Raw genomic sequence first — 24,410 nt, forward strand, 5'->3', positions numbered from 1 at the left:
TTCACTCATAAGTCATGGTGTACACATATCAAACAGGATAATTACTATTTGAACGACAATATCTTGGTGTGTATGCAGGGACTTCCGCATGACAAAAACATGGATAAATTTAAAAAAATAACTTATATGGGAAAAATTAGCCCCCTCCCCCCTCGAAAAAAATAATAATGAAAATCGGCTTTTTTTCTAAGAAAAGAAAATATCGTTTTTTCTTCAATTGAGCAACCTCTCTTTCCCCCCTCCCAAAAAAAAAAAACAATTCTGCAGAAGCCCCTGGTATGTGTGTATATTGTAATAGTAATAAGAAATAAGGGAGAGCGCCTGTAAGAGAAATGAAGATATTATTTTATTTATTTTTCCTTGAGTTACGGGAAAACAGATTTGTTTTAGTACATTCTTATAAGTTTTTCAGCTAATTTATTGTGAAATAAATAGCTGAAAATGAATGAATTTTCAAGTGGGTATCACCCTCAATATAATTATAAAAACGCTTTAAAAAGATATAGCCGGTAAGGGTATTAAAAGTAAGATTATAATAGACCTTAAGACGATTAAATGGTGATTTTTCAACTAAGCGTCATACTTAAGAGCAAGTAGAAAACACAATATCTGGGACTCTTAAGCTAGATTCTACATTCTATACTATTTCAAGGAATTCATATATACCAGGCAATAGAAATATTATTGTTATTGTTTTTAATAAAGATATCAGCATTGCTTTGGCCTTTGCTTATGAAGAAAAAAAATGAGTTTGTCAAAAGAAAAGTAGCAGAAAAAGACGGAGGAATCAAAAGAAGCTTAAGAAAATCAACGTAAATACTCTACTGGAAATCAAATTATTCTTTAGAAGAAAGTTATAATTACTTTCCCACATGAAGATGTTGTAAATGAAGAATTTAATTCATTATTAAAGAAGTATTGAACTATTTTCAATCGTTCAAAACCATCTTTTTTTCAGGCAGGAAGATGTAAGGGTTTAAATAATGGCAAGTTCGCTTTAAGCATAAAGCCTAAGTGTAAAATAACTCAATTTCTTCCAATCAAAGGTTTCAAATCCATAATTTGTTATTTAGGTCAACCTAAGACAATTCAGGCGGCACTAGAATCGTTTTGTCAAACGTATGGTGTTGTTATAGCTATTGATTTTTCAAAAGCATTTGCTTCTACCAAGCCCGTTTTTAGTTTTAAGACCTTTAAAAAGTTTCATAATCCTTTTTATAATCTCTACTTAAGCAACAAAGATAGATGTGTTGGAGAATAAAGCAATTGAATTAAAGAGAAGTTGCAGACAGAGATGCCCGGTTTCTCCTTTGCTTTTTATTGCGGCAACTGAAGAAATTAGTTAGACTATTAAAATGAAATATAGTAGATATGGTATTCAATTCAGAAAAATAATTTACCTGTATGCAGATTATGTGACTCTTATGGTAATGGATAAATTGGAGAAGCAACTCATTAGAAAAGTCAAAATTGCTTTCGAGAAGTATGAGATAAAGTATGGCCTAGCAGTCGACAATTATAAAATAGATACTACCGATTTGTAATTGGACTTCGATATCTTACTCCAAAACTCGAGGTTACGTAATTAGAGAAAGTTAAGAAGTTCTTGGGATAAAGTAGGAGTAACGGTAGGAAACTGGAATTCACTTTAAAGTTTTATCCATAAAAAATTAGCGGAGTGGATAAATTTTAACTTACAAAATAGGATCGACTTATATAACGCAAAATTAATTCCATGGATCTCAGATAAAGCTACTTTGTCTCCGATAGTCAGATTAAGCAGAGGGGGAAAATAGCTTGAAAAGTTATTTTATAAATCATACATTCCATCATTAAAAAGAAGCACGAAGCAACTCGAAGTTGGATTGTCATGATTTCTACTTTTTTGCGATGAGTTTACACGAAGATTTTTCTTAATTTAATTCTGCACCCGGATGTTGGTTGGAAGTCTTGTATTTCCTCGAGTAGTATTTTTTACTTGATTTTTTTTTGGAACAAAAATGATAAGTTCGCAAGTGGATCAATTCTCTTCCTTTATTGGCGCAAATTATAGATTTCTGTAGATAAACGATGTGGTTTTTAACTCAAACTCCTTAATCTAGATAATACATAACACAAGTGGATGGATGCATTTCTTTCCCTTCCATGAAAATCCCATAAGCATGGAAAGGGAAGTGTTGGATAATAACGTAATTTCAATTCATGGACTTAAATGTGTTGATATTTTCTCAAAAGGGAATCTAGTTTATGCTTTGCAAAGGACAGCAGCAACACAGTATCTGCTGACTCCTTGGCCTATAACAACGGCTTTATTAAAAAAAATATCAACCGAAGCCTTCACACTTTGAAGAAACTATTGTATTCTAAGTATGACAAGACAATTGGAAAATCCAGATACTGAAATCTACCAAAAGAATTGCCGATAGCCGGAAATTCACTGTCCAATTTGAAGTGGTTAAGGGTTGCATAATATTTAATGATTACTGCAAATACTGTGGTAATGTGTTCAATTCATTTACTAATGTTTTTGCTGAGTGTATGTTTTTTCTGTTATGAAGGAAGATTGTTGAATAGAAGTTTGGTCCTATGAACACCTCGCCCATAATTATTTTTGGGCTGCCCAAAAATAAGTTAATGCCTTCGAAGAAGTTTAAAACAATCGGTTTGGCATATTTACCTCCAATTCTTATGTAGCGAAATAGTTGACCTTGAAGGGTCAAATGGATAGTATGGAGTTAAGAATCATACTTATTGCGGTTGCGTCAAGATACATGACATTCGAATTAAAAATACCTAAGGACAATACATGGACGTTCAATTAAGTGCTGAATATTGGAGGGTATTTTCCAGAAATCTTTATAAAATACATTAAAATTTTAAATATCATTATCAAATCTTCAAAAACATTAAAATAGGACAATTCTGCATACTTATTTTTAGATTTCTAACTTTTTGGCTATTTTATGTTTTTCTTTGTTGTTGGGATTTTTATAAATCTTACTTTTTTAATAATTATTTATTGTATTTATTTTTAATGTCCTTTTTTTACTTAAGAGGTCTTTGTTTCGGAAACTAATTTTAAATTATTTTATTTATAATTTTACTAAATGTAATTAACCAAATTCTTAAGTTGTATTTTTTTGTATTATATATTGTAAAAAAAACCTTAAAAAATAGTTATATTCAAAATAATTCATAATAAATCCCTTGATTACAACAAGAAGAGGCCTCAGTTATTCCCCGAATTTAATTAATTTTGCATGTGTAGTTATATGCTTTTTTTTTTTTGACCTCATAAATATTAAATGATTTTCTAGAAGTAGTTACATCTTCTACAATATCCTGTGAAATATTATCAATAACTTTCACGTTTATCACTTTTTCTCTACTTATGTTTAAATTTAAAATAAATTTTAAGGATTAATCTTAGGGAGGCATCAGGCTAATACGGTCCATTAGGCTCTAAGGAGATTGAGTACCTATAAGCATTACCCAGACTAAATATATTTATTATATATTGCCTGTAAGCTGGGGTTCCGGCCATTTATTATATTTTTGCAATAGTAAGATTTTTTTTTCATGGTTTACAACAGAAAAAACAATGGCGAACTTCATTTGACTAAACAGATGAGTTTAATTTAAATACTATATTTTTACTATTATATAATTAATTCAAACTATTCTTTCAAAGTAAAACTAAAATACTTTAAGTAATTTTGTACATCACATTATCATTATATGGTAAAAAATTTAGTGAAAGTTTTATTCTTCTTTCTTTTTGTCCCCCTCAAGAATTCATATACTAAATGATTTATTAATTGTTATATACGCATATACTAGATAATAATCTATATGTAAAAAAAGATAAAAGGAAACAAATAAAAAATTGTGCAAGAAATAGGAAAAAACAATAAATTTCGTGGTTTCTAAGTAATACCCCGCGACGGCAAGAACTATATGTCGTCTTCTATTCCTATAGAAAAGGGTGATAATTTGGGTAAGAATAGAAAAGTGTGCGAGGAGAAAAGAATAAATACGCATGGCATCTTTGATAAAATAATAGACATCTTCTTCTATCAATCAAGAACGTTATTATTTCCGCCTTTATTATTCAATATTAATATAATATGAGATGGTGATAGTCGATAGAGAACTGAATAAAATCCCCAAAATGACGTCGCCTTCTGTCTGGATTTATGAAAATGGAGGCCCAGGAATTTGGAAAATACTTACCAGATGAGAAACAGATGGTTTGTCGGATTTGTCGAAATAAATGTGCCTTTCCTCTATGATTTGATTTAGTGATGATTTGCTCTGATGACTTCCTTCTGTATCTTGGAATATCTGACTCCCAACAAGTTTGCTATGAGTAAGGGTGATAATTTTGGTAAGAATAGAAAAGCTGGCGAGGAGAAGAGAAGAAATACTTATGGAATCATTGATTAAATAATATACATCTTCTTCTATCAATCATGAACGTTATCATTCCCGCCTTTATTATTCAATATTAATATAATATTACATGGTGATAGTCGATAGAGAACTGAATAAAATGCCTAAAATAACTTCTCCTTCTGTCTGGATTTCAGAAAATGGAGGCCCAGAAATTTGGAAAATACTTACCGGATGAGTAACAGATGGTTTGTCGGATTTGTCGATATAAATGTGCCTTTAGTCCCCTGTCTAGAATTACACACCACTCGAATATCCTCATCTCATAACAAGATTCATCTATAAAATCAAGTTAACGATGAATACATTAAGTCAGACTTTAACTCTGATCTCACAAAGATACTTATTACATGTAATATACCCTTATCCATTGCTAATTATCTAAGTTCAAAAAATTTATGGAGAAATACAAGGGTAAACATATCCCTTCCCGAGGAACCATCATTAAATTAATGGAGGATGTTGTTACTGATGTCATTTATAGAGATACATATAAAAATGTTTTGAGTCATCCACACCAAATGACGATCAAGTTATCAGTAAAAAGTATTTACGAATATCGAAATGGAACTCTGAATTTTGTACTATCTAACAGTAAGTATTCAATTTTTTTTAAATCTAACTACATAATATGATTCTATTTTAGCTAAACATATCAAAAATTATGATACACAACTCATTAAATGGCAAAAAACAACTGCTTAAATGGTCACAACAACAGGGGAAGTAGCTTTGGATGGTTCGCAACTAGTTTGTCTCAGACTAGTTTCCTCACTTGGGTATTATAATTAGGTTTTCCAATATTACATAGTCAATAAATATTACTTTTTTATCACTTAAGGCTTAGCTATGGTTGATAGGCTCCAAGAAATGGTGTTCAGAAAACTCATAAAAGGCAAATACAACTGTTTAAATGGGCACAACAACTGGGGTAGTTACATTGGGTCTAGCATTATAATTAGCAATTGCGTATATCCTTCATCACAATAGTATGTTGTTATATTATCATAAATAAATGGGGGAAATCTTTTTTGATGCTCTTAATAAGGAGTAATATCGTCGGACATTACTACATAATTAGCTTTGCTCTAAATCTTTAAGGTGGATTTATTTCTAACATTTTTTTTATTTGTATATTTATTGTCTAATTTTATGATTTTGACATTTACTGTATCATTAATAATTATTTGTTGTTACTTATAAAGGGTGATTTTTTAAGAGTTGTTTTTTTAAGAATCGAATAAAACACTTAAATTTGCAGCATAGAATCAAAAATTTTATTGAAATCAATAAATTAGCCTTTGCCATTTACGTTTTAAAGATAACTTCATTTAAATGTTGTCCGCGGCTCCGTTTCAAATGGTCCATTCGGAAGGTCCAATTTTGCGCCACTTGTTCGAGCATTTCGGGCTGTATTCTACGAATCACGCGTGTTATGTTATCCTGTAAGGCTTCAATCGTGTTCGGCTTGTCCACATAGACTAACGACTTTACATAACCCCACAAGAAATAATCAAGAGGCGTTAAATCGCACGATCTTGGTGGCCAACTTACAGGCCCATTTCGTGAGATAAGCTGCTCACCAAATTCATCCTTCAACATGTTCATTGTTTCACGAGCTGTGTGGCATGTGGCGCCGTCTTGATGAAACCACATGTTAACCAAGTTCAACTCAGCTAACTGGGGCAAAAAAAAGTCGTGTATCATGGCTCGATAGCGTTCGCCGTTGACGGTAACGTTTCTTCCACGATCATCTTTGAAGAAAAATGGACCGATGATGCCACCAGCCCATAAACCACACCAAACTGTCATTTTTCGGGATGCATCGGTAATTCATTTATAGCATGTGGCTGTTCATCACTCCAGATGCGACAGTTTTGCTTATTTACGTATCCGTTGAGCCAGAAATGAGCCTCATCGCTGAACACAATTTTTCGATAAAACAGCGGATTTTCATCGAGCTGTTCTAACGCCCATTCACCAAACATTAGACGTTGTGGTAGGTCATTAGGCTTCAATTCTTGCACAAGCTGAATTTTATAGGCTTTCAAACCCAAATCGACACTTAAAATTTTCCATGTGGTTGAGTAACACAAGCCCAATTGCTGAGAACGGCGACGAATTGACATTTCACGATTCTCATTAACACTGGATGCTACGGCTGCAATATTCTCTTCAGTACGCACTGTACGCATGCGAGTCGATGGTTTAATGTCCAGCAAAGTAAATTTCGTGCGAAATTTGGTGATAACAGCACGAATTGTCGATTCACAAGGTCGATTATGACGACCATAATATGGTCGTAACAAACGATGCACATTTTTCACAGAGCACGAATTTTGATAATAAATTTCAACAATTTGCAATCGTTGCTCATTTGTAAGTCTTTCCATGATGAAATGGCAGAGTATACTGAAAACTTTCCACTTTAACAGCTGACGTAAGGACGCCATTATCAAGCAGTGCTGCCAACTGAAAAACTTAACTCTTAAAAAATCACCCTTTATGATTCCAATTGTCTAATTTTGTATATTTAACATAAATGTATGATGGTATATTTTTTATTATGTAGATTATATTTAATTAAAGCCTTCTTTTTTAAACTTGGAACTTCAAATATATTTCGAAATACTCTACTTTGTCGTTTCATTAGCTATTATTCTGAGAATAAGGTTCATAATGAATTACGATTCCATGGAGTGGAACGTTTTCAAATCTACTGTAACGGATAAAAAACGTCTAAGTCAATTATACGTAGTATATCTTCATTAAACATTTTGCTAATAAATACTTTCGTTATACCCTCAAAAACCATAATAAAGCAGGCAAATGATAATCACATCAGTATTTTAAACAATGATACCATATGTCTTTCCCCCCTTCTCCTTGCACGCGTTTTTCTCTACAATATTATCAACTTTACATATAGGGGAGTCCGCAGGATTATATATACATAAATATATATATTTATTGTGAGAAGTTTTGTCTATAAATTTAATAATTTTCTGTCTAGTAAAATAAATTTTTGTAGTTCACGGTGCTACACCTCACTTTCACAAAAAATTTACATGTATTTTCTTGTCAACTATCTATGTTTTTGTTTCGTTTAATTTAATCAGTGTTTTAACCGTTGATTGGTAGAATTTGAGTTATATTCGCGTAGCCCTCAATATAAAAAGTCCGGGACCTGAATATTTTTTCCTTCTTCCTCAAAAAAAAATTTTTATCATGTTATTATCTTTTTTTTTTTTTACAACGTAATATAATAAAATGTACATGTAATAAAATATTTTATATTTTTGTTGGAATGATAATAAAGAGTCACAGGCGGATGAGAAGCGTTCAGGCCCTCCAACACCGGCATATATTTCATTAAAAACTGTTTTTAGTAAATTAATAAGATACCCCTATTCCAACAACCTTGCTGTTGAACACTCTTTCGGAGAAGAATGGAGAGACTAAACCTAGAAAACGACATGACAAAAGGAAACCAATTATGAATTTTTAAATAACCCTTCAGCCACTCTCATCAGAAGTGGCTCAGGTATATGTCGGCAACATACTCACTTTTTATCAATAAATCGAGAGTGAGTCCGTAGGATAGAAAGTATTCATTCTGTCATTAGTGCCACTTCGGAGGGAGACTCACCCAGTTGGATTGGCTTGTCGTCACATATCCTACATATGATGAGTATCTCAAAACAGAAAACATTGTTTCCAAGGTCCAGGAAGTGCTCTGCACAGCAAAGCATACGAATGAAATTATTCCACTTGGAATCCAAAGCTACGTGTCCATTTTGATTAATATCATGGACTCCTTCTCATGTGCAGGCACAGCACTGGCCAGATAATAATTTTTAATAACACTGTTGACAAATAACATCCAACCAAGGAGCGTTGTCTGTTTGTATTGACCTGCTTCTATATCTCGGAAAATTTTTAATGGGAGGTTTACTTATTTTTAATCCTCTTTGGGAGGGAAGGAAGAAAATAAATAAATGGAAGTTGTGGAATTATATTATTGATGTAATTTTATTGCAATGACCTACTTAAACGCATGCTATATATAATTTCCTAATCATATTATTTACATTCTGTTAAAAAAAGTACTTGAAATTATAAAATAAAACACAAATTTTAATCATTAAAATTTAGTTTGTCGTCTTCAAAGTAATCTCCATTAGATGCAATACACAAATGACAACGTTTTTTCCAGTCTACAAAACATTTTTTAGAAGAACTTTTTGCCATGGCCTTTAGCTCTTCCACAAATTTAGTTTTGTGGATTCAATAGACTCCCAAACGGGTTTCATGTAGTAGTAATTTAAGTTTGGGGAACAAAGAAATGTCACACGGAGCTAAATCAGATGAATATATCTATTGTATTTATTGCGTGCTTGGCTTTGGATTTGCTCAATATTTTGCTCTGTGCGATGGTGCGTTATCGTCGTATAAAATAAACGAGTTGTTTTTCCATAAATATGTCTTTTTTTGACGGATTTTGTAACACAAACGCCTTAGTACGTCCAAATAGTAATCCTTGTTGACCATTTGACCCTTTAGAATGAATACATGATGCACCGGACCGCAGATATCAAAGAAAATAATGAGCAGAACGTGGCATGTCTTCGACAATCTCACGCCCCTTCTTGAACACTTTGTACCCCTCATATGAACGGGTTTTTGATAAAACTGATTCCCAATAACTTTTTTAACATTTTCAACGCATCAGGGCATGAATTTTCGTTCGCAACACAAAGTTTAAGGCAAACTCTTCGTTCAGTAATTTCGTTCATTCTAAAAATAGTGGAGCATTAGTAAGATAGACTGACTTATCCAGCTGTTGCAAGCAAACTGGTCCACAGATCGAGCTCAAACTTAGTAGCATAATGAAAGACAGTGCTGCCGACCTAGAAAAAAATGATTTTAAATCCCTTCAGTGCGGGCAATTTAAAATAACAATTCCTTGGACTTTTTTGACAGAAGCTATAGCTATAGGCCAGGAAGAGGCCTTTAGTCTTTACCTTCCTCCTAGCGATTATCTCCTTAAGTAATTGATCTATTGCCTTCATTCTCCGTGAACCTCCCTGTAATGAACTTTTCCACCTCCTGAGCGTACTTTGAGACCGTTGTCTTCCCAGTGAGCAATCCATAAAAATATTTTCTCGCGTTCTTCTCACTACATAGAGAATAACTCTTTTAACAGCCCTCTACCATTTTTGAAGGGGCTATAAAGAAAAATATAGCAATAACGTATTTGAGTTGTCTTTCCTTGGAAGTCAAAAAAGGTCTGCTTCACAGTTTTACCTTCCTAATCCAAAGTAACTCTCGCGTGCAGATGACGAATGTCCACGAAGAACATTCCCTTCAAGGTTTTCTTTAGATACGAGTTTAAAAAATCTTTTAGTCGCTTATTCAAACCCCTCAGTTCTATTTCTATTAGTAGAGGTTTTGAAAATTTATAAGGTCTGCTACATTATGTATGTTATAAAACCAGAAATATTCCCATTTTATTTTTAATATGATTTTAACATCTTCTTGAAAGAATTTTTGGTATTATTCACATTTTATTATCCTATATTCTATATCTTGATCAATTTCGAACTAATATACATTATTTCTTGAACATCATTATTTAATTTTTGAAGCGACAAAACTTCTAAATTTAAAGCAATGGGGACCACTTCAAAGTCAACTATCAGGTACAACATCTCTTGACAAGATCACACAGGCAAATTTATGGAAGCTGCAAGGGAAACAGAAAATAAAGGACTTCATCAAGCGTGTTTGGGATCATATCCTCATACCAAAGTAGATCTAATTGAAATATAGTATCTCTTCTCAGGTCTCTTTCACAGAGGGACTCTTCAAGGACGAGCAGGCAATCTGCAAAGAATGTAATGGGAAAATACGAATATTGCATAATTATAGGGACTGCAGCTCCCTAAATTAATATACTAAAAGAAATTCATGACAGTGTGGGGTCCAAATTGGGTAGGAAGCCCATTAAACTGCTCTTCTATGGTTTTTGGAGAGCTACCGATCTCAAGTGAGTGGCCTCAAAAGTTATTACAATATTAAAATTTGTTATGTGGAGTACAATATAACAATATTTTTTTCACGATGAGTTTTTATATGTTTAAATTCACCGCTCATTAATATACCAATACATTAAAACGAAGCTAATGCATATACACAGATACATGAAAAAATATATTGTCCATAAGTTTTTTAAAATAGAATAAAATTTATATGACAATGTTAAATTAAAATTTCAGAGGTACATTAAAAATAATAATAATCAAACAATGAAGGAGCTAAAACAGAATAAACGGGCTTGTTAATTTTTTTTATTTTTCTTAATTAACTTATTGTATTGCTAAGAGAGAATTCTCCCAGCCATCCCCCAAGATTAATCGATTCCCAGGAACGTATTTTCAGGGATAAAGTAGCATATCTTGTTGCAGCTGCTAGTAAAATACTCCTTAGTTAAGAAGGCTGTAACAGTTCATACAATGTAATCTTCTGTGCAGTAAAATCCTTTGCAGTAAGAATGGCAAACTCTATTGCTTTAGTATCTGAGATAGTCCCACGTCTACTGAGTCCAAAAAGTATAATACCCTTCCAAGCATTCGAGGTGTATTTTGAGATATCTTTCAGATTATGTTATAAAATGCCTTAAAAACCTGCTTGCTTGGGATTCCACAAACGCATGGACTGTCAAATTGAAGATTTTGCCACAGTCTTTAACACGGTCTTGTAAATTTGATACAAGTCTTCGGGGCATTTCTAAACTCAAGTAACCCAAGAAATAACACTTCTGACCCATAATTTCCATTTACTTTTTCCAATAGTGCCTTCATTGACATGACTATACTTTCGGTGTGGCCGTTACTTAGGATAATGAGAAGATGATAGTCCCAAGTTATGTTCCATCTCTTCAAAAACACTTTAAATTATTTATAATTAAACTGTAGACCTTGATCTGTCCTCAACTTAATAGGAATTCCAGTCTCAAAAATTTCTTCCTCCACACTACAATTACATCCTTAGATTTAGGAAAATCTTCAATTTATGGGTAACCCAATAGTCTATCACTGTAAACAATATAATGTTTACTTTTACTCTCAAACAAGTCAGCAGATGGAATTCCCAACGGTCTTATTGGAGTCGGATCACAAAAAAATGATTCCTTTGTTAAAGATGGTAACCTTTCTATACATTTCATATATGACTATACCATTTCTTGAATTTTCATATTCATTCTCAGCCAATAAACAGTTCGTCTGGCTCTTCTCTTTGCCCGTTCTATTCCTTGATGTAAATAATGAAGCTTTTCAAAAATTTCTTTCCGTTTACCTTTTGCAAATGTAAAACGATTTTTATATAAAACAAGGACTCCCTCAGTGCTCAATTCAGGTAACATTTTCATGTAAGGTTTCACTCCATCTCTAATTACATTATTTTCAATTGCATTTACTATGTCGATATAATCTTGATCTCTTGAAGACTTCTCACTAATACCATCTACTAATGGATCAACTATTTTCTTCTTCTTTTTCTGATTGACCAACTCTAATCATTGCAATCCGTGTTACTTTGTCTCCATGATAACCAATTTGTTCTTCAATATTTTCATTAACTTCTGAAGATAACACAGGTATCCTCAGCAATGCATCCCGGATTTCACAATCTTTTCCTTTCCTCCATTCTGCCCTAAATTGATATATGGACAACTTAAGTTTATACTGGATCAATCTTGCATTTTCAACCATATCTATACTGTAACTATTTAAAATAAGGATCAGAGTTTTATGATCAGTTATAACTGTAAATGTAGATAATCCAACCAAAAATGAATGCAACTTCTTAATTGCCCACAAAATTACCAAGCATTCCAACTCGATCATGGCATATCTTGTCTTTGCACTAGACAAAAAATCGAGATCCAAATTGTTTTAACTTCCATCCCTCTTTATACTTTTAACGTAACACATATCCTAAACCATTAATTTCTTATCCATCTGTCTCAATATACACACACTTCTCGTCACCATCACTGATTTTGAAATTTTTTGGTCAGGACATCAAAGAAACAACGTGTGTAAAATGTAAGACTTGTGGAGGTGCGAAGACTCCTTTGGGAGTTCCTCCAGGTTGGGTCCATTACAAAAGTCCATCAAAAGGGAGAAGCCATAATTCCATTTAGAATAGACTTATTTTTTTTTTTTTTTTTTTTTTGCATTGAAATAGTTTCAAGAGAAATAGCTGCCACTCATATTTCATCAAAAAATTGCATAAGAGCAAAAAATACTAAGAAAACATTATGGCAAAATATAACAAAAGAACGCCTTAGCCAAACTTCAAGAATGATTTTGCCAATTTTTCGCAAGAGTTTTAACCAACTCATATTCTATAAGTGTGTGATCACAATCATTCAGGCTTATACCTGGAAAAGTCCATAATCGCCATAATAGTAAATTCCGTCTCTTTATTAAAAAAAATATTTCATTTGTGATATTCGTCCTTTTTACCCCCTCTAATTTTTAAATATTCATAATTTTCTCAAATAAGGATAAATTGTTGCGCCACTTAGAGGAAACAATTAAAGTACAATTTCAGCAGTGAACATCGACTCATAGGGGTCAGAACTTACTAGTATAGTACTTCAAATCCTAAAAATTGTGGACACATTTTATGATATGAAGAAAAGCTCACAATGCAAAACTTCATTTTTAAGGGTCAAAGTAATTTTTGAATAATCTTTATCAAATAAAAGTTACAACTTTGTAATATTAGAAAGTTAAGAAAAGTTAAAAGTTTTCATTGGAATTCTCCTCACAGGCAACGATACACCGCCAGATCTTTTATTACAAAAAAAAAAAAAAAAAAAAAATAGACTCTTGGCCGTAACTCATTTGCAATTATTGCAATTATGTAGTAACAGTACATTTACACCGATTAATTAGATATTTGATGGCAAAGTTTAGATTTATGAAAAATAATTATTACTTTTCCAACGCAATTAGCAATCTTCTTAAGCCCGATATGTCACGAAGTGGATTTTGATATCCTTGTTTTCGCCAATAGTCTATTGAACCATGGTAACGGTAATTTCAACAGAATGTCTCCCTATGATTTTTCTCCTGTATAGTACCATCAAAATAAGCTTCAACTAAACTTTGTTGCAACTCAGTTGAAAAGTTCATATTCCTCACAAAATTAAGGAAGCAATTTTTTTTCAATCCTCTTAGGTTCTCTTCCACCGATTACATCACTAACGAAATAAATAAATAGTGCGACGGAATGAAATATTATCTCACAAAACCTAACAAAATTTAAGTTGTTTTTCCTTATATTCAGGCATGAACTTAAATTATCGGATAAATTCAAAAATAATAAAATATCAATTTTAATTAGAATATTTAAATAAATAATTCAAAATAATAGAAAGGTATTACCCGAATAAAATGATGATCAAAAGAAAAAATATATAAATAAGTAATTAGCTATAACCCCAAATACATAAACTGAAATAATTAAGGGAAAAAAAGAAGAAAGAAACAGAAAAGTACAAATAAGTAACTTGATTATTCTAGCTACTCAGAAGTGTTAACAACTATCATGACGTTTCATTAGATTAGTTACGAGCAGCTTTGTCATGAAGGAAATAAACACAAATTCCACTCCATATCTTGCAGGAATCATTCCGATGATAATACCCAATTATACTCTCAGTACAACAAGTTCTTACACTTGTAACATTATGATATGTTATAAATGATGCAAAAGGCAACGTTTCATATTTAAAATAATAATTATAGAGTGGCGTAATCTCTTTCTGAAGGATATATGTTAAAGTTTAAGGATTATAATAAGCAAAGTTCTTATTAATAAATTTTTCATCCTTCCGATCCAAAATCAAGTACATCGTAAAGTTAGACTCTCTAAAGATATAAAGACTCACCTTGAAAGTGAAATGATAGCCACTTAATTGGTAATGTGACACCACTATCACCTCCTTTTGAGCAAATAAGCCCAGTGCACACATAGAAACAATACATATTAAAATAATACAAAATATGGGGAAGGATTGTATTATATATAATTTTAGAGGTCAAACTAATTGGTTCATTTTTAAAGATTGTTCTCTTTGTCTCTTTTTGTATAAACTTTCATCATGTTTTCTCAAAATATGAATATGAGTTATCTTAATTAAGAAATCAGTTAAAATTGCTTACAACTATTTTAAAGACAAACCTGGAATAATTTCGTCCCAATCGGCGTAGCTTCTTTCACTGTAATATTGGAGGGATAATTATTAATAATTACAGGAGGATGAATATTCACTTCCATTTTTATAGAATCAATCCTGAAATCTGTCACAATTGGATTACCATCAACCTTTGATGCTTCCATATTATTTACATCTTCTAAAGCTATAATATTAGATAACATTCGGGGTACATCAGCATCTTTACAAGAGAGCAACAGCGATTTATTAGAGTTTGAAGAAATTTGATTTAATTTTCTTCTTAGAGTTAGTAAAGAGCTATCTTTTAATAAAGATATTTTAACACTCATTACATCAGAAAAATGTTGACCATCTGACGCAGTAATATTTATCTCGCGATTTGAAATAGACTGGAAACGAAGATCACATAGTGTGGACAGTGTTCCGTGCATTTTGTCTAACCCAAAGCAACTATCTTCATTACCAGATTCAATCCTAAAGTTAATAAGTAATAATAAAGGAGTGAACAAGGAAAGTATATTTCTTGATAAAAAAATAATTATTGGAAATGTATGAATAGTAATGGAATTCTAGAGACCTAAATAAATATGCAGAAATTTAATTCATACATGAGTGGAATATAAAATGAGTGGTTGGTTGAAAAAAGGGGAAACAAGAGTAGCATGATTTTTAACTCCATTCCTTGAAAGGTGAAATAAAGAAAAACAAACTGAGCTGCATAAGTGATTATTCTAGGTGTCTAAAATTTCATGGACTAATAAATGTTTATAGGAAAGTTTTAATTTTTTCTAAGAACTGAATTATACTACTAATATAATTATCACTCCTTGTGACAGTTGTATCATATCATCTGGACTTTTAATTTATAAGTTAAAAATCATATGATTTTTTTTTTTTTTTCAAATTTTCTGACTGATAACTCATTTTTTCGATCCAATTTGAAATGACTTTTTAAATGAAATGCTGACCGTTTTTCGAATAACTTGTTTTCTTTAAGTAAATAATGATTTACTTTATTTTTTTAAAGAAAAGGCTACGTTTGTACGACTCAAATATAAAATAATACTTTTTAGGGATGGCACATAAATTTTCTTCTTCCCTTCATTACATTAATAATCTAAATTTTCCAACTGACCACCCATTAGGTGTTAGTTTCCCCCCTTCCCCCAGAGATGACCCACCAGATGCCTTTTTTTTTTTTTTTTGATAAATAGTCTTAGTGATTAAGTACATTATTAAATATTTATGAACCAATCTATATTATTCGTATATTACCAACATTTGGTCAAGGCTTCCAAGTTCCCGTATTTAACTCAAACAAAAGATCTTTCTGCATACTATATACAAAATATGAGAAGAAACAAGATATTAAAGAATAAAATATATTTTTGGAATTAAATCTTCAAGTAGACTTGATCAAAGTGTCTGGGACTTTTTATATATGTAGCCACTACTTAAATACAACCTTAAAAAGGTAAAATTCTTTATAAATCGCTTATTTTTAAGATAATAAGTTATATTAGAAGTTAATGGATATTAAAATACAAGTACTCATACATGCTACATTGTAATGAATGCTAGATTACATTATGTTCAACATAAAACAATATTATGTATAGAAATCAAAATATAGCCTCACCCCCTCTTTACTAAGACACTTTTCATTTATCTTTCTTATCTTAACCTTGCTATTGAGAGTGAAAGAAAAGGAACATCCAATATACATATTTATGATGAAGCTAAGCAGGTACCTTTTTATCTGATATTTTCAGTCTTTGTAATCTTATTTTCAAATAACTGTAGAAAACTATAAAGAATATATCTCTTATATCACGAATTGTAGCGTATAAGTGGTGTTCTACGTTTTGAAATGAAGCTGATAATTGTGAGTAAGAAAGTTAGAATAATATGGAAATTTATTCTACTTGTAACAATTAATTTCCTTTACAGAGGCCAGAATAAAAATGATATCATAATGGCCTTTGTAACATACATGGTTTGTGGGGGTTGTGGGAGATCCCAATTTTTAAGATGATATACTAACAAAAAGACAACATTATCTTAATAATCTTAGCGATTTTGATGTCTTTTAACTCTATTTAAATAATAAACTATTTGTGAACCCTTTTTGAGTAGTGAGGTAACGTGCAGTAACTATATAACACTAGTGATTTCAATTATACCCATACGTGCTTTCGGGCAGTGGGGGCATTTTGCACCCACTACAGACTTTTCAAACAGCCCTCGTATATCGGTTTTCCAATTTAGATCTATGTCTACAATTGATGAACATTCGAATACTGGCTTTCTGAATTCATCATATCTTAATATCATAATATAATACCTTTCTTTGTACAAATTTAATAATATAACTGTTAATTACATTTGATATATATAAATTCCCAAATCACTAGGAATTGATCTCTTCATTGTTTCAATCCTGAAATCTACTTCCTAAGGAAGGAATATTTTCTACTATCTTATCAGCCCTTGTAATTTTCCTCAGAGGAATTTTCACATTGTTCTTCGTGGAATACAGCATTCCGAATTGGAGCAGTTATTAAAATGGATGATTAAGTTAACAATTTTTTCTCCGATTTTCTCTATCTTCTTTAGGGCCTAACTCGTAGAGAAAATAAAAGTATAATTCTTCCGCTTTTAATGAATTAAGGCCTGAACAATTGTAAAATTAAAATTACATTTAGATTTCAAATTGTTATATATTTTCGTTTTATGATTATAACTTTATAGTGTAGTTAGTACATAATTTACGTATCTTTGTTTTATATTTGACATCCACACCCTAAAGTGAATGGATTCCTTCATATTTTCAACTTTGAGTATATTCATTGTTTTATATATGGATCAATGTATTCCTACTTAGAAGGAGTCGACTCTACTCTCGTATAAGGCGTAGTATGCTTTGATTTTCTTCTTCGGATCATTTTTCATCCTGCCATCATCCCTGACAATATCAGAATTGTAGAAGATTAACTTTCACGCAACATAGTTAGCACAATCTCGTATATATCTTTCTTTGTGGTATTTGAAGACAAAGTTTCTAAGCCAAGCAATTCTTCTCAAATTTCATGACCTCTAAACCTCTATGGAAAATAATGTTAATTGAGCAGACAATGTGATATCAGTAGTTTTTCAAGACAAATTGATGAGAAATCAGCCTTCAAAGTAATATTTTTGCAAAATCACTCACCATTTTCGCGTTTATAGCATTTACCCCGTTTTTAACAGTGATTCTGGATGTAAGTAACTCTTTTTTGCGTTTGATAATATCACTTTTGTTCTTAAAATCATCATCATACAAAAAAGGGTGCACAGTCCACAAAAGCACAAATAAGAATTTAATAAACGAAAAAAGATTTTTCATGTTTAACGATACTGTTTGAAAGACTGAAAATCGCTAAAATTAAATCTGTATTTCCACTTACGAATCTCAGCGAACTTTTTGATTGAGAAATTAACATTTGTCTCACTTAGCTCTTGTATGATCTACACTTAGTGTTCCTCTTTTTTTGTAACAAACACTTGTGATTTGTTGTAATGTATTTTTCTTTTTGAATCCTATTAGTTCCATAGGTTGTTAAATACTTGAGTACGCACTATTTCGTCTACCGGATCTTTATCCGATATTTCGACATCACCTCATCCATTTGATTCACATTGCCCATGTACTTGTTATATTCATTCAAATTTTCGGGTTGAAGTATATCAATATATTTCTTTAGTGAGCCACAATATCACTTGGTAGATAATAGCTTATTTGATCCGAAGTTCGAAGCTAAAATAAGATAATTGCCTCCTTCTATTTTTAAACAAATTTTTTTTTTTTTTCATAGGTAAAATCTACTTTCTCTCTTACTTGCTGAAACAACTGCTTTTTGTTCAGTTAAGGATATTTTTTTAGTCTGTTTTCTCGAGCCCTTCACATACCGTAAATTCTTTTTCCCGATAAATTATCAAATAATAGAAGGCTTGTAAAAAAATTGTCCAAAATAATTTGTATTCTTTTTGGTTTTGCAGTCCATCCAAATTTGATGAATGCATGACAACATTTCCTCCAAAGGCAAGCTCTCCCTTAAGGGTTGTCTTATAGATTTTCCTTGCGCAGAAATCAACGGAATGTAAGAATCCTCTTTTAGAACAATGGTTCGAAATTTTATATCCCAAAACGAATGGGTTTTCCTCGAATGAACTGTTAACCGTGATATTTTCCATAATATAGAACCATACTTTAATTTATAGGTGAATATTCAGTTGTGGCTCCGAACTTCCAAAATGATGCCTGTAAAGCCTCAAAGCATGGCCATCAGTTTCGCTCTAGTGTCTGAATTTTTGATTGTCTACAAAATTAATTTTTTTCATAATATTTAAAAATAGATATCGTCTAATATTATTGGTTGAAATATAAGGAACAACTTCAAAATTTGATCAGTATCTTTTCTTATCTGTTGAAGAATCGTGCTGGATAAAAAAAAGACTACTAATGAAAACAAAGAGCTCATCTTCTGTCAAATCCAAGGTCATTTTGTTTTGACTTGCATACCTATTACTTTTAAGAATGATGAGATCTCTCAGGTTCTGGTCAAAGAATTGCTCAAAATACTCCCATGATTCTATGTTGAGGGGGATGTTTCTTCAATGTTGAAATAGGCAAGAATTAAAAAATCTGTTTTTTTCCCTTCCATTGTATGTATTTTTTTTTTTTTTGTATCACTAATTATTTCATCGTCATAACTCTCACTGCGAAGAAGAAAACAGGTGCCTCCCCTTCTGAGACTATTTGTATCTTCAGAATTGGCGGAATCCTGATCCGATCCATAATTTTTTGGGGTTTTTTTTCTCTCCACATTGAAATGCGAGAATTTCTTGCAAATCTAAGATATCATCGACTGTTAAACTGCAATATAGACTAACGAAGCAAAAATGGAACTCTATGTCGTGAAAAAGTAAAGGAGAAAAATAAATTATTTTATGAAGAAGGAGTATTTATGATATTTATTACAATGAAAACTAAATGGCTTATTTTTTTAGCTTGAACAAATCCTTAAATGCCATTACAAACAACAAACTGATGATAATTAACCAGATCATATTCATCCTTATTAATAATTTATTACTAACGTACTCAGGAACAACCTGCAAAAATATCATTTATTTAATAAAACAATTACGGATTTATGGTATAATATATCATAGGGTATTTAAATGCCCTTTCGTGCTTAAAAGGTTAATCAAGGATGGTGCTTCATATTGCAAAAAAGCCGGCAAAGACCTCAAAATACACTATTCCCAGTGTTATGTATTACATGTGTGGCTAGTGGGATCCATAATATTGTTGAACTATGAATGCAAACGTATGGAACTGTCTGGGTGTCCAAGAGGGATTGTAATTGTCAAGTGCAGTGACTAAACGTTTGTGGTCCGTGAAAACTTTAAACACTTGTCAATCCAAAGCCCATAGAAAATGTTTGATGCTTTCCTCAACACTTAATAATTCCCTATCAAACGTAGAATATTTATGTTGTGTCGAAGAAAGAACCCGAGACCAAAGAGCTAGAGGTTGCCAGTGTCCAATTACTTTTTGCTCGAGAACAGCTCCCATTCCTGTATCAGATGCATCATTCGTCAGGGCTAAAGGCAATGAACTATCTCTGAATGCAAATTGAGTACTTTTAGACAAACTATTTTTAATACCTTGCAAGGCGTGTTCTTATTCTGTATTCCAATTAAACTTAACATTCTTCTTTAACAGGGGTACAAATGAACTGTCCATTGAGACAAACTTTCGATGAACTGAGAGTAATATTTTGCCATGCCCAAAAATCTATGAAGTTCATCTTTTGATTTTGGAGATGTTACTTTTTGGATTGCGCTTATCTTACATTCTGGAGGCCTAATACCTTTCGGTGAAATAGAATGTCCAAGGAAGTCAACTGATTTCATGAAAAACTCGCATTTTTCAGGGGAAAGGATCATTCCAGCTGTTTTTAGTCTTGATTAAACCTCGTTCAACGTTTTTCAATGCTTTTTAACTTATTTGTAAAAATAATGTTTGTATCTCAGTCGAACGGGATGAGGGTTTTTTCTCTAATACTTATGTATTAGTTGGGGGGGGGGGATTATGGAAAAATAATCGTGTGCTAGTTCTTATGGTAAACCTAAAAATTTATAATAGTTTGTCTGTGTTCATTAGAAACCCATGAGTATTTTAATATGCAGGATTGTAACAAAAAAAATATATTTTAGAGGGCAATCTTGTAACAAGCTCTTTTGAGAGCCAGGTTAATAGAAATACAAGGTTATACATAACACATGTACGATTGATGTTTGCCTTCCACCACGTTTTTTATTAGTGGTGTCATAGAATATGATTGGTTGCATATGATACGATACATAAAAGTGAAAATTCTAGCAAACTCGATTACATGATGGTCTAACATTGTACTTCTTTTAACCTTGGATGAAACTATATTTGTTATCAGAAAAGCTTTATGTTTTGGGAAATTGAAATTCAGTGCACCTATTACATTAATTAAAGATAGTTTCGTTAATTCCAAAAACCAAGGATATGTGCAACTTGGTAAATACAAGGTTTAAATACGACTACAAAATGTTAAATTAAAAATTCCATACCTGTACGAGACGATATTTCCTTCATCAAGATCTATAGCAGTCATATTAAAAATTTCTGATCCTATAGGTAAGTTTCTAGATATTTTTCCAATGCATTTAGTCTTGTCAAACTGTGGGCGATTATCGTTTACATCCTGAATTCTAACTAATAATTCCATCTCCTCTTGACGACTAAATGGGTAACCCCAGTCACTTGCTCTAATTCGAAGTTTGTAAATTCGCTTATCAGATTCATAGTCAATTAATTTCGTAGACCTTATTACCCCAGTGAAGTGATCGATTTCAAACGGTATAGCATTCAAGTTTGCAAAGGTAAAGGATATATAACCATTTTCTCCCGAATCTTTATCCTATGAGAAAAAATAAAAGTAAAAAAGTAGAGACATATATGAAGGTCACGTTTAAAAAATTTATTCTATTGATTTCCTCAAGACACGTTTACAACCCTAACGTTGCTTCATATATTTTTTTACTTATTTGAGAGGCATAATTTCAAGAATTTTTTTTATTTCTATATAATAACTGGGGCATTCTTCCTTTTTGATAATAAAAAAGCCTTAGGTTGTTTCACAATTTGACTAAGCTTCATTTTGTGACCCACATACAATTTCATTTTTTAGCTATTAAAGTTAATCACAAAAATTGTTCAATCCAAATAACATTTTTTAAATAAAATCATTTTTTCGATTTATTAACGTTAATAAATTGTCAATGATGTAATCGATAAAAAAAAAACTCCCCCTTCATCCAATTTATCACAGGCTAAAGATAATTAAAACCTTTTTTTTTCTTTTGTATTTTCCTCAATAACTATGTGAAAAAGCTGAAACAATATAAGAATTATATTAATCAATGAAAAGTAATATGTCAAAAAAGTTTTAGTGGGGACCCCTGGTATATCTATACCATTTCATATTCAAAATGGAATGGTCCAGTTAAAATGGAAATATTCCAATTCAAAATGGAGTAGTCAAACTCAAAATGAGAATAGTCAAATTCAAAATATAAATTTAACCATTCAAAAATATAGGCTAAGAGAATTGGAGATGAGATACAAAAATTGTGGAAAAAAACCTGTGCAAGATTTATTGCTAGTACAAACTAAGTCAATGCTGCATTAAATCTTGAGAATATGACTTTAAAAGAATACACAAACAATTTGTTGTTACTATGAATTTGATTACACTATATCTGGGCCATATAAAAAGGGGGAATTTCCACAGAATTGGACTTCACTCAATGTCTCTACGATAGTACGTGTGAGCTGTCGATGTCCACTTCTATTCAGTCATAAATTTCATCCATCTTCCTCATCTACTCCCTGTTTTGGGACATTAGGAATCCATATTTCCGCTATTAAATTTAAGAAAATTCGTCTCCTTGGTTAGGATCTCATGTAACAACTCCATCAATGCTCCTTTATTTAATAGAATAGGAGTCCAGAGTCTCTCTCCTCTGGGTCTGTCTCAACAATCTATATTCTTGATTCTACAATTTGACAAGATTTTCATTCTATTAAAGACATTCAAATCCATTAAAGATCTTCCAGGTCGTTGTGAAGCATTTGAAGCTAACTCTCTGTTTCTCTAAAGGATAACTTTTCCGTTGTGGACTGCAGTGTGGAACGAAGAAGACTATCTGATTTCACTCAAATCGTTTAGTTTTGATATATTGTTTAACTATTCAGCAATAAAATTTATTTTTCTATGAAAATTTTATCTTCATTTTCATTGGTATTTAGAATTGTTATAAACTGTTCAAGCTTTGATTCAAGTACATTTCCTAAATGACAAAGAGTTTAGATATTCTCAGATTGACATATTTGTTCAAATTTATCTTCGGTTATAGTTGTGTCATAATTCCACAACGTAAGTTTTAATTTATCAAACGTTTGAAGAGGTTGATAGATTTGGGAAACCGTTCCATTTATAAAGCAAAAAAGAAGACTATCTCCGTTTGTCCACACTGAACGCAGGTATTAAAATACGAAAGTTGAATACGCCAAAGATCATCAAAATCTGTTATGCTATTAACGATGGACTTTTTTGAACCTAAATCAATTTCTTACATGCCAATAAAAGTGGAAAATACACATTTTCTTTTTCTTTTTGCTATTGAGAAAGAAGGATTAGGAACTTAAAGCATATATATATTTGATGAGGCTGAAAACAAGCACATTATTATTTCAAACATTCCCAGTCTTTGTAATCTTATTCTAAAATGTTTATAGGAAACATATAAGAAAGGCTCAAATTGTGTAGCATCTCTCTTATACCATGTACAACAGAGTAGAAGTACACTTCTGCGTCTCGAATTCAATGAGATAATTTGGGGGGGAAGAAAGTTATAATAGATCGTTAAGTTTTATCGCTTTCCACACTTGATTTTCCCTTACAGGACAGATTAAAAATTACACTATAATGGCGTTTGTAGAATACATGGTTATTTTGGTGTATTTGATGGAATTTCTATTCACTTGCTGCACATCATTCAATGTTTTCACCAGATCGCGGCTTCGGTGTCACTTTAAAATTGTATTACAATCACTCAAAAATTGAGTGAGTAGAATATTTAGTAGAAGTTGTCGACAAAGTATAAACTAAATTTAGTGTTATATCTTCCAAGATAAGCGGATGCCCAATAAAACAACGGTATAACTGAATGACTTTTTTTTGACTACTATTTCTGCTCTCTAAAAGGCATAAGAAATTATAACACACTGACCTTCATATCAGCTTTTCCTGGAGTTGTATAATGTTAACATAAAGAATGGTCTGATAGTAAACAAGTTATTCCTATAGGGGCATTCCATGTCAAGTGTACACACTTTTTCGAAATTTTAGACACGATCATCACCGGTTTTCATAATTTTTAGTAAGGGTGCCTATACAATAATGATATAAAAAAGGCTTATGAAGGCGCAAGGGCCCGTTCGGGAGTCCCTCAAAGTTTGCTACATTCAAAAGACCTCCGAGCTCGAGTAAGCCATAACTACATTGAGATTAGACCGATTTAATTTTTTTTCTGAATTAAAATACTTTCAAAAGTACAA

The 24,410-nt window shown here is 31.7% G+C and overlaps 1 protein-coding gene and 2 long non-coding RNA genes across 13 annotated transcripts in view; 1 reads left to right on the forward strand and 2 right to left on the reverse strand.

Annotated features, from left to right (window-relative positions):
• LOC121127094 (FAT atypical cadherin kugelei) overlaps positions 1–24,410 on the reverse strand; it is a 75,096-nt gene that overhangs the window by 46,674 nt on the left and 4,012 nt on the right. For all 11 annotated transcript variants that reach the window (XR_011782950.1, XM_071892380.1, XM_071892378.1 and 8 more), the window contains exons 3-4: positions 21,359–21,708; positions 14,713–15,181 (exon numbers count right to left, since the gene is read on the reverse strand). Coding sequence is in view for 10 of the 11 variants with exons in the window: in XM_071892380.1 (XP_071748481.1) it covers positions 14,713–15,181; positions 21,359–21,708 (819 nt within the window). In the remaining variant the exon portion in view is untranslated. The remainder of the gene's footprint in view (positions 1–14,712; positions 15,182–21,358; positions 21,709–24,410) is intronic.
• Positions 5,118–7,088, forward strand: LOC139906863 (uncharacterized). Its single transcript, XR_011782963.1, has 2 exons — positions 5,118–5,231; positions 5,294–7,088. It is a non-coding gene; the product is annotated as an uncharacterized lncRNA (long non-coding RNA).
• LOC121127097 (uncharacterized) lies at positions 17,408–21,352 on the reverse strand. The gene is made up of 2 exons (XR_005867523.2): positions 20,420–21,352; positions 17,408–20,370 (listed from the first exon to the last, which is right to left on the reverse strand). It is a non-coding gene; the product is annotated as an uncharacterized lncRNA (long non-coding RNA).

This window comes from Lepeophtheirus salmonis, chromosome 12 (genome assembly GCF_016086655.4).
Source record: "Lepeophtheirus salmonis chromosome 12, UVic_Lsal_1.4, whole genome shotgun sequence".
NCBI lineage: Eukaryota > Metazoa > Arthropoda > Copepoda > Siphonostomatoida > Caligidae > Lepeophtheirus > Lepeophtheirus salmonis.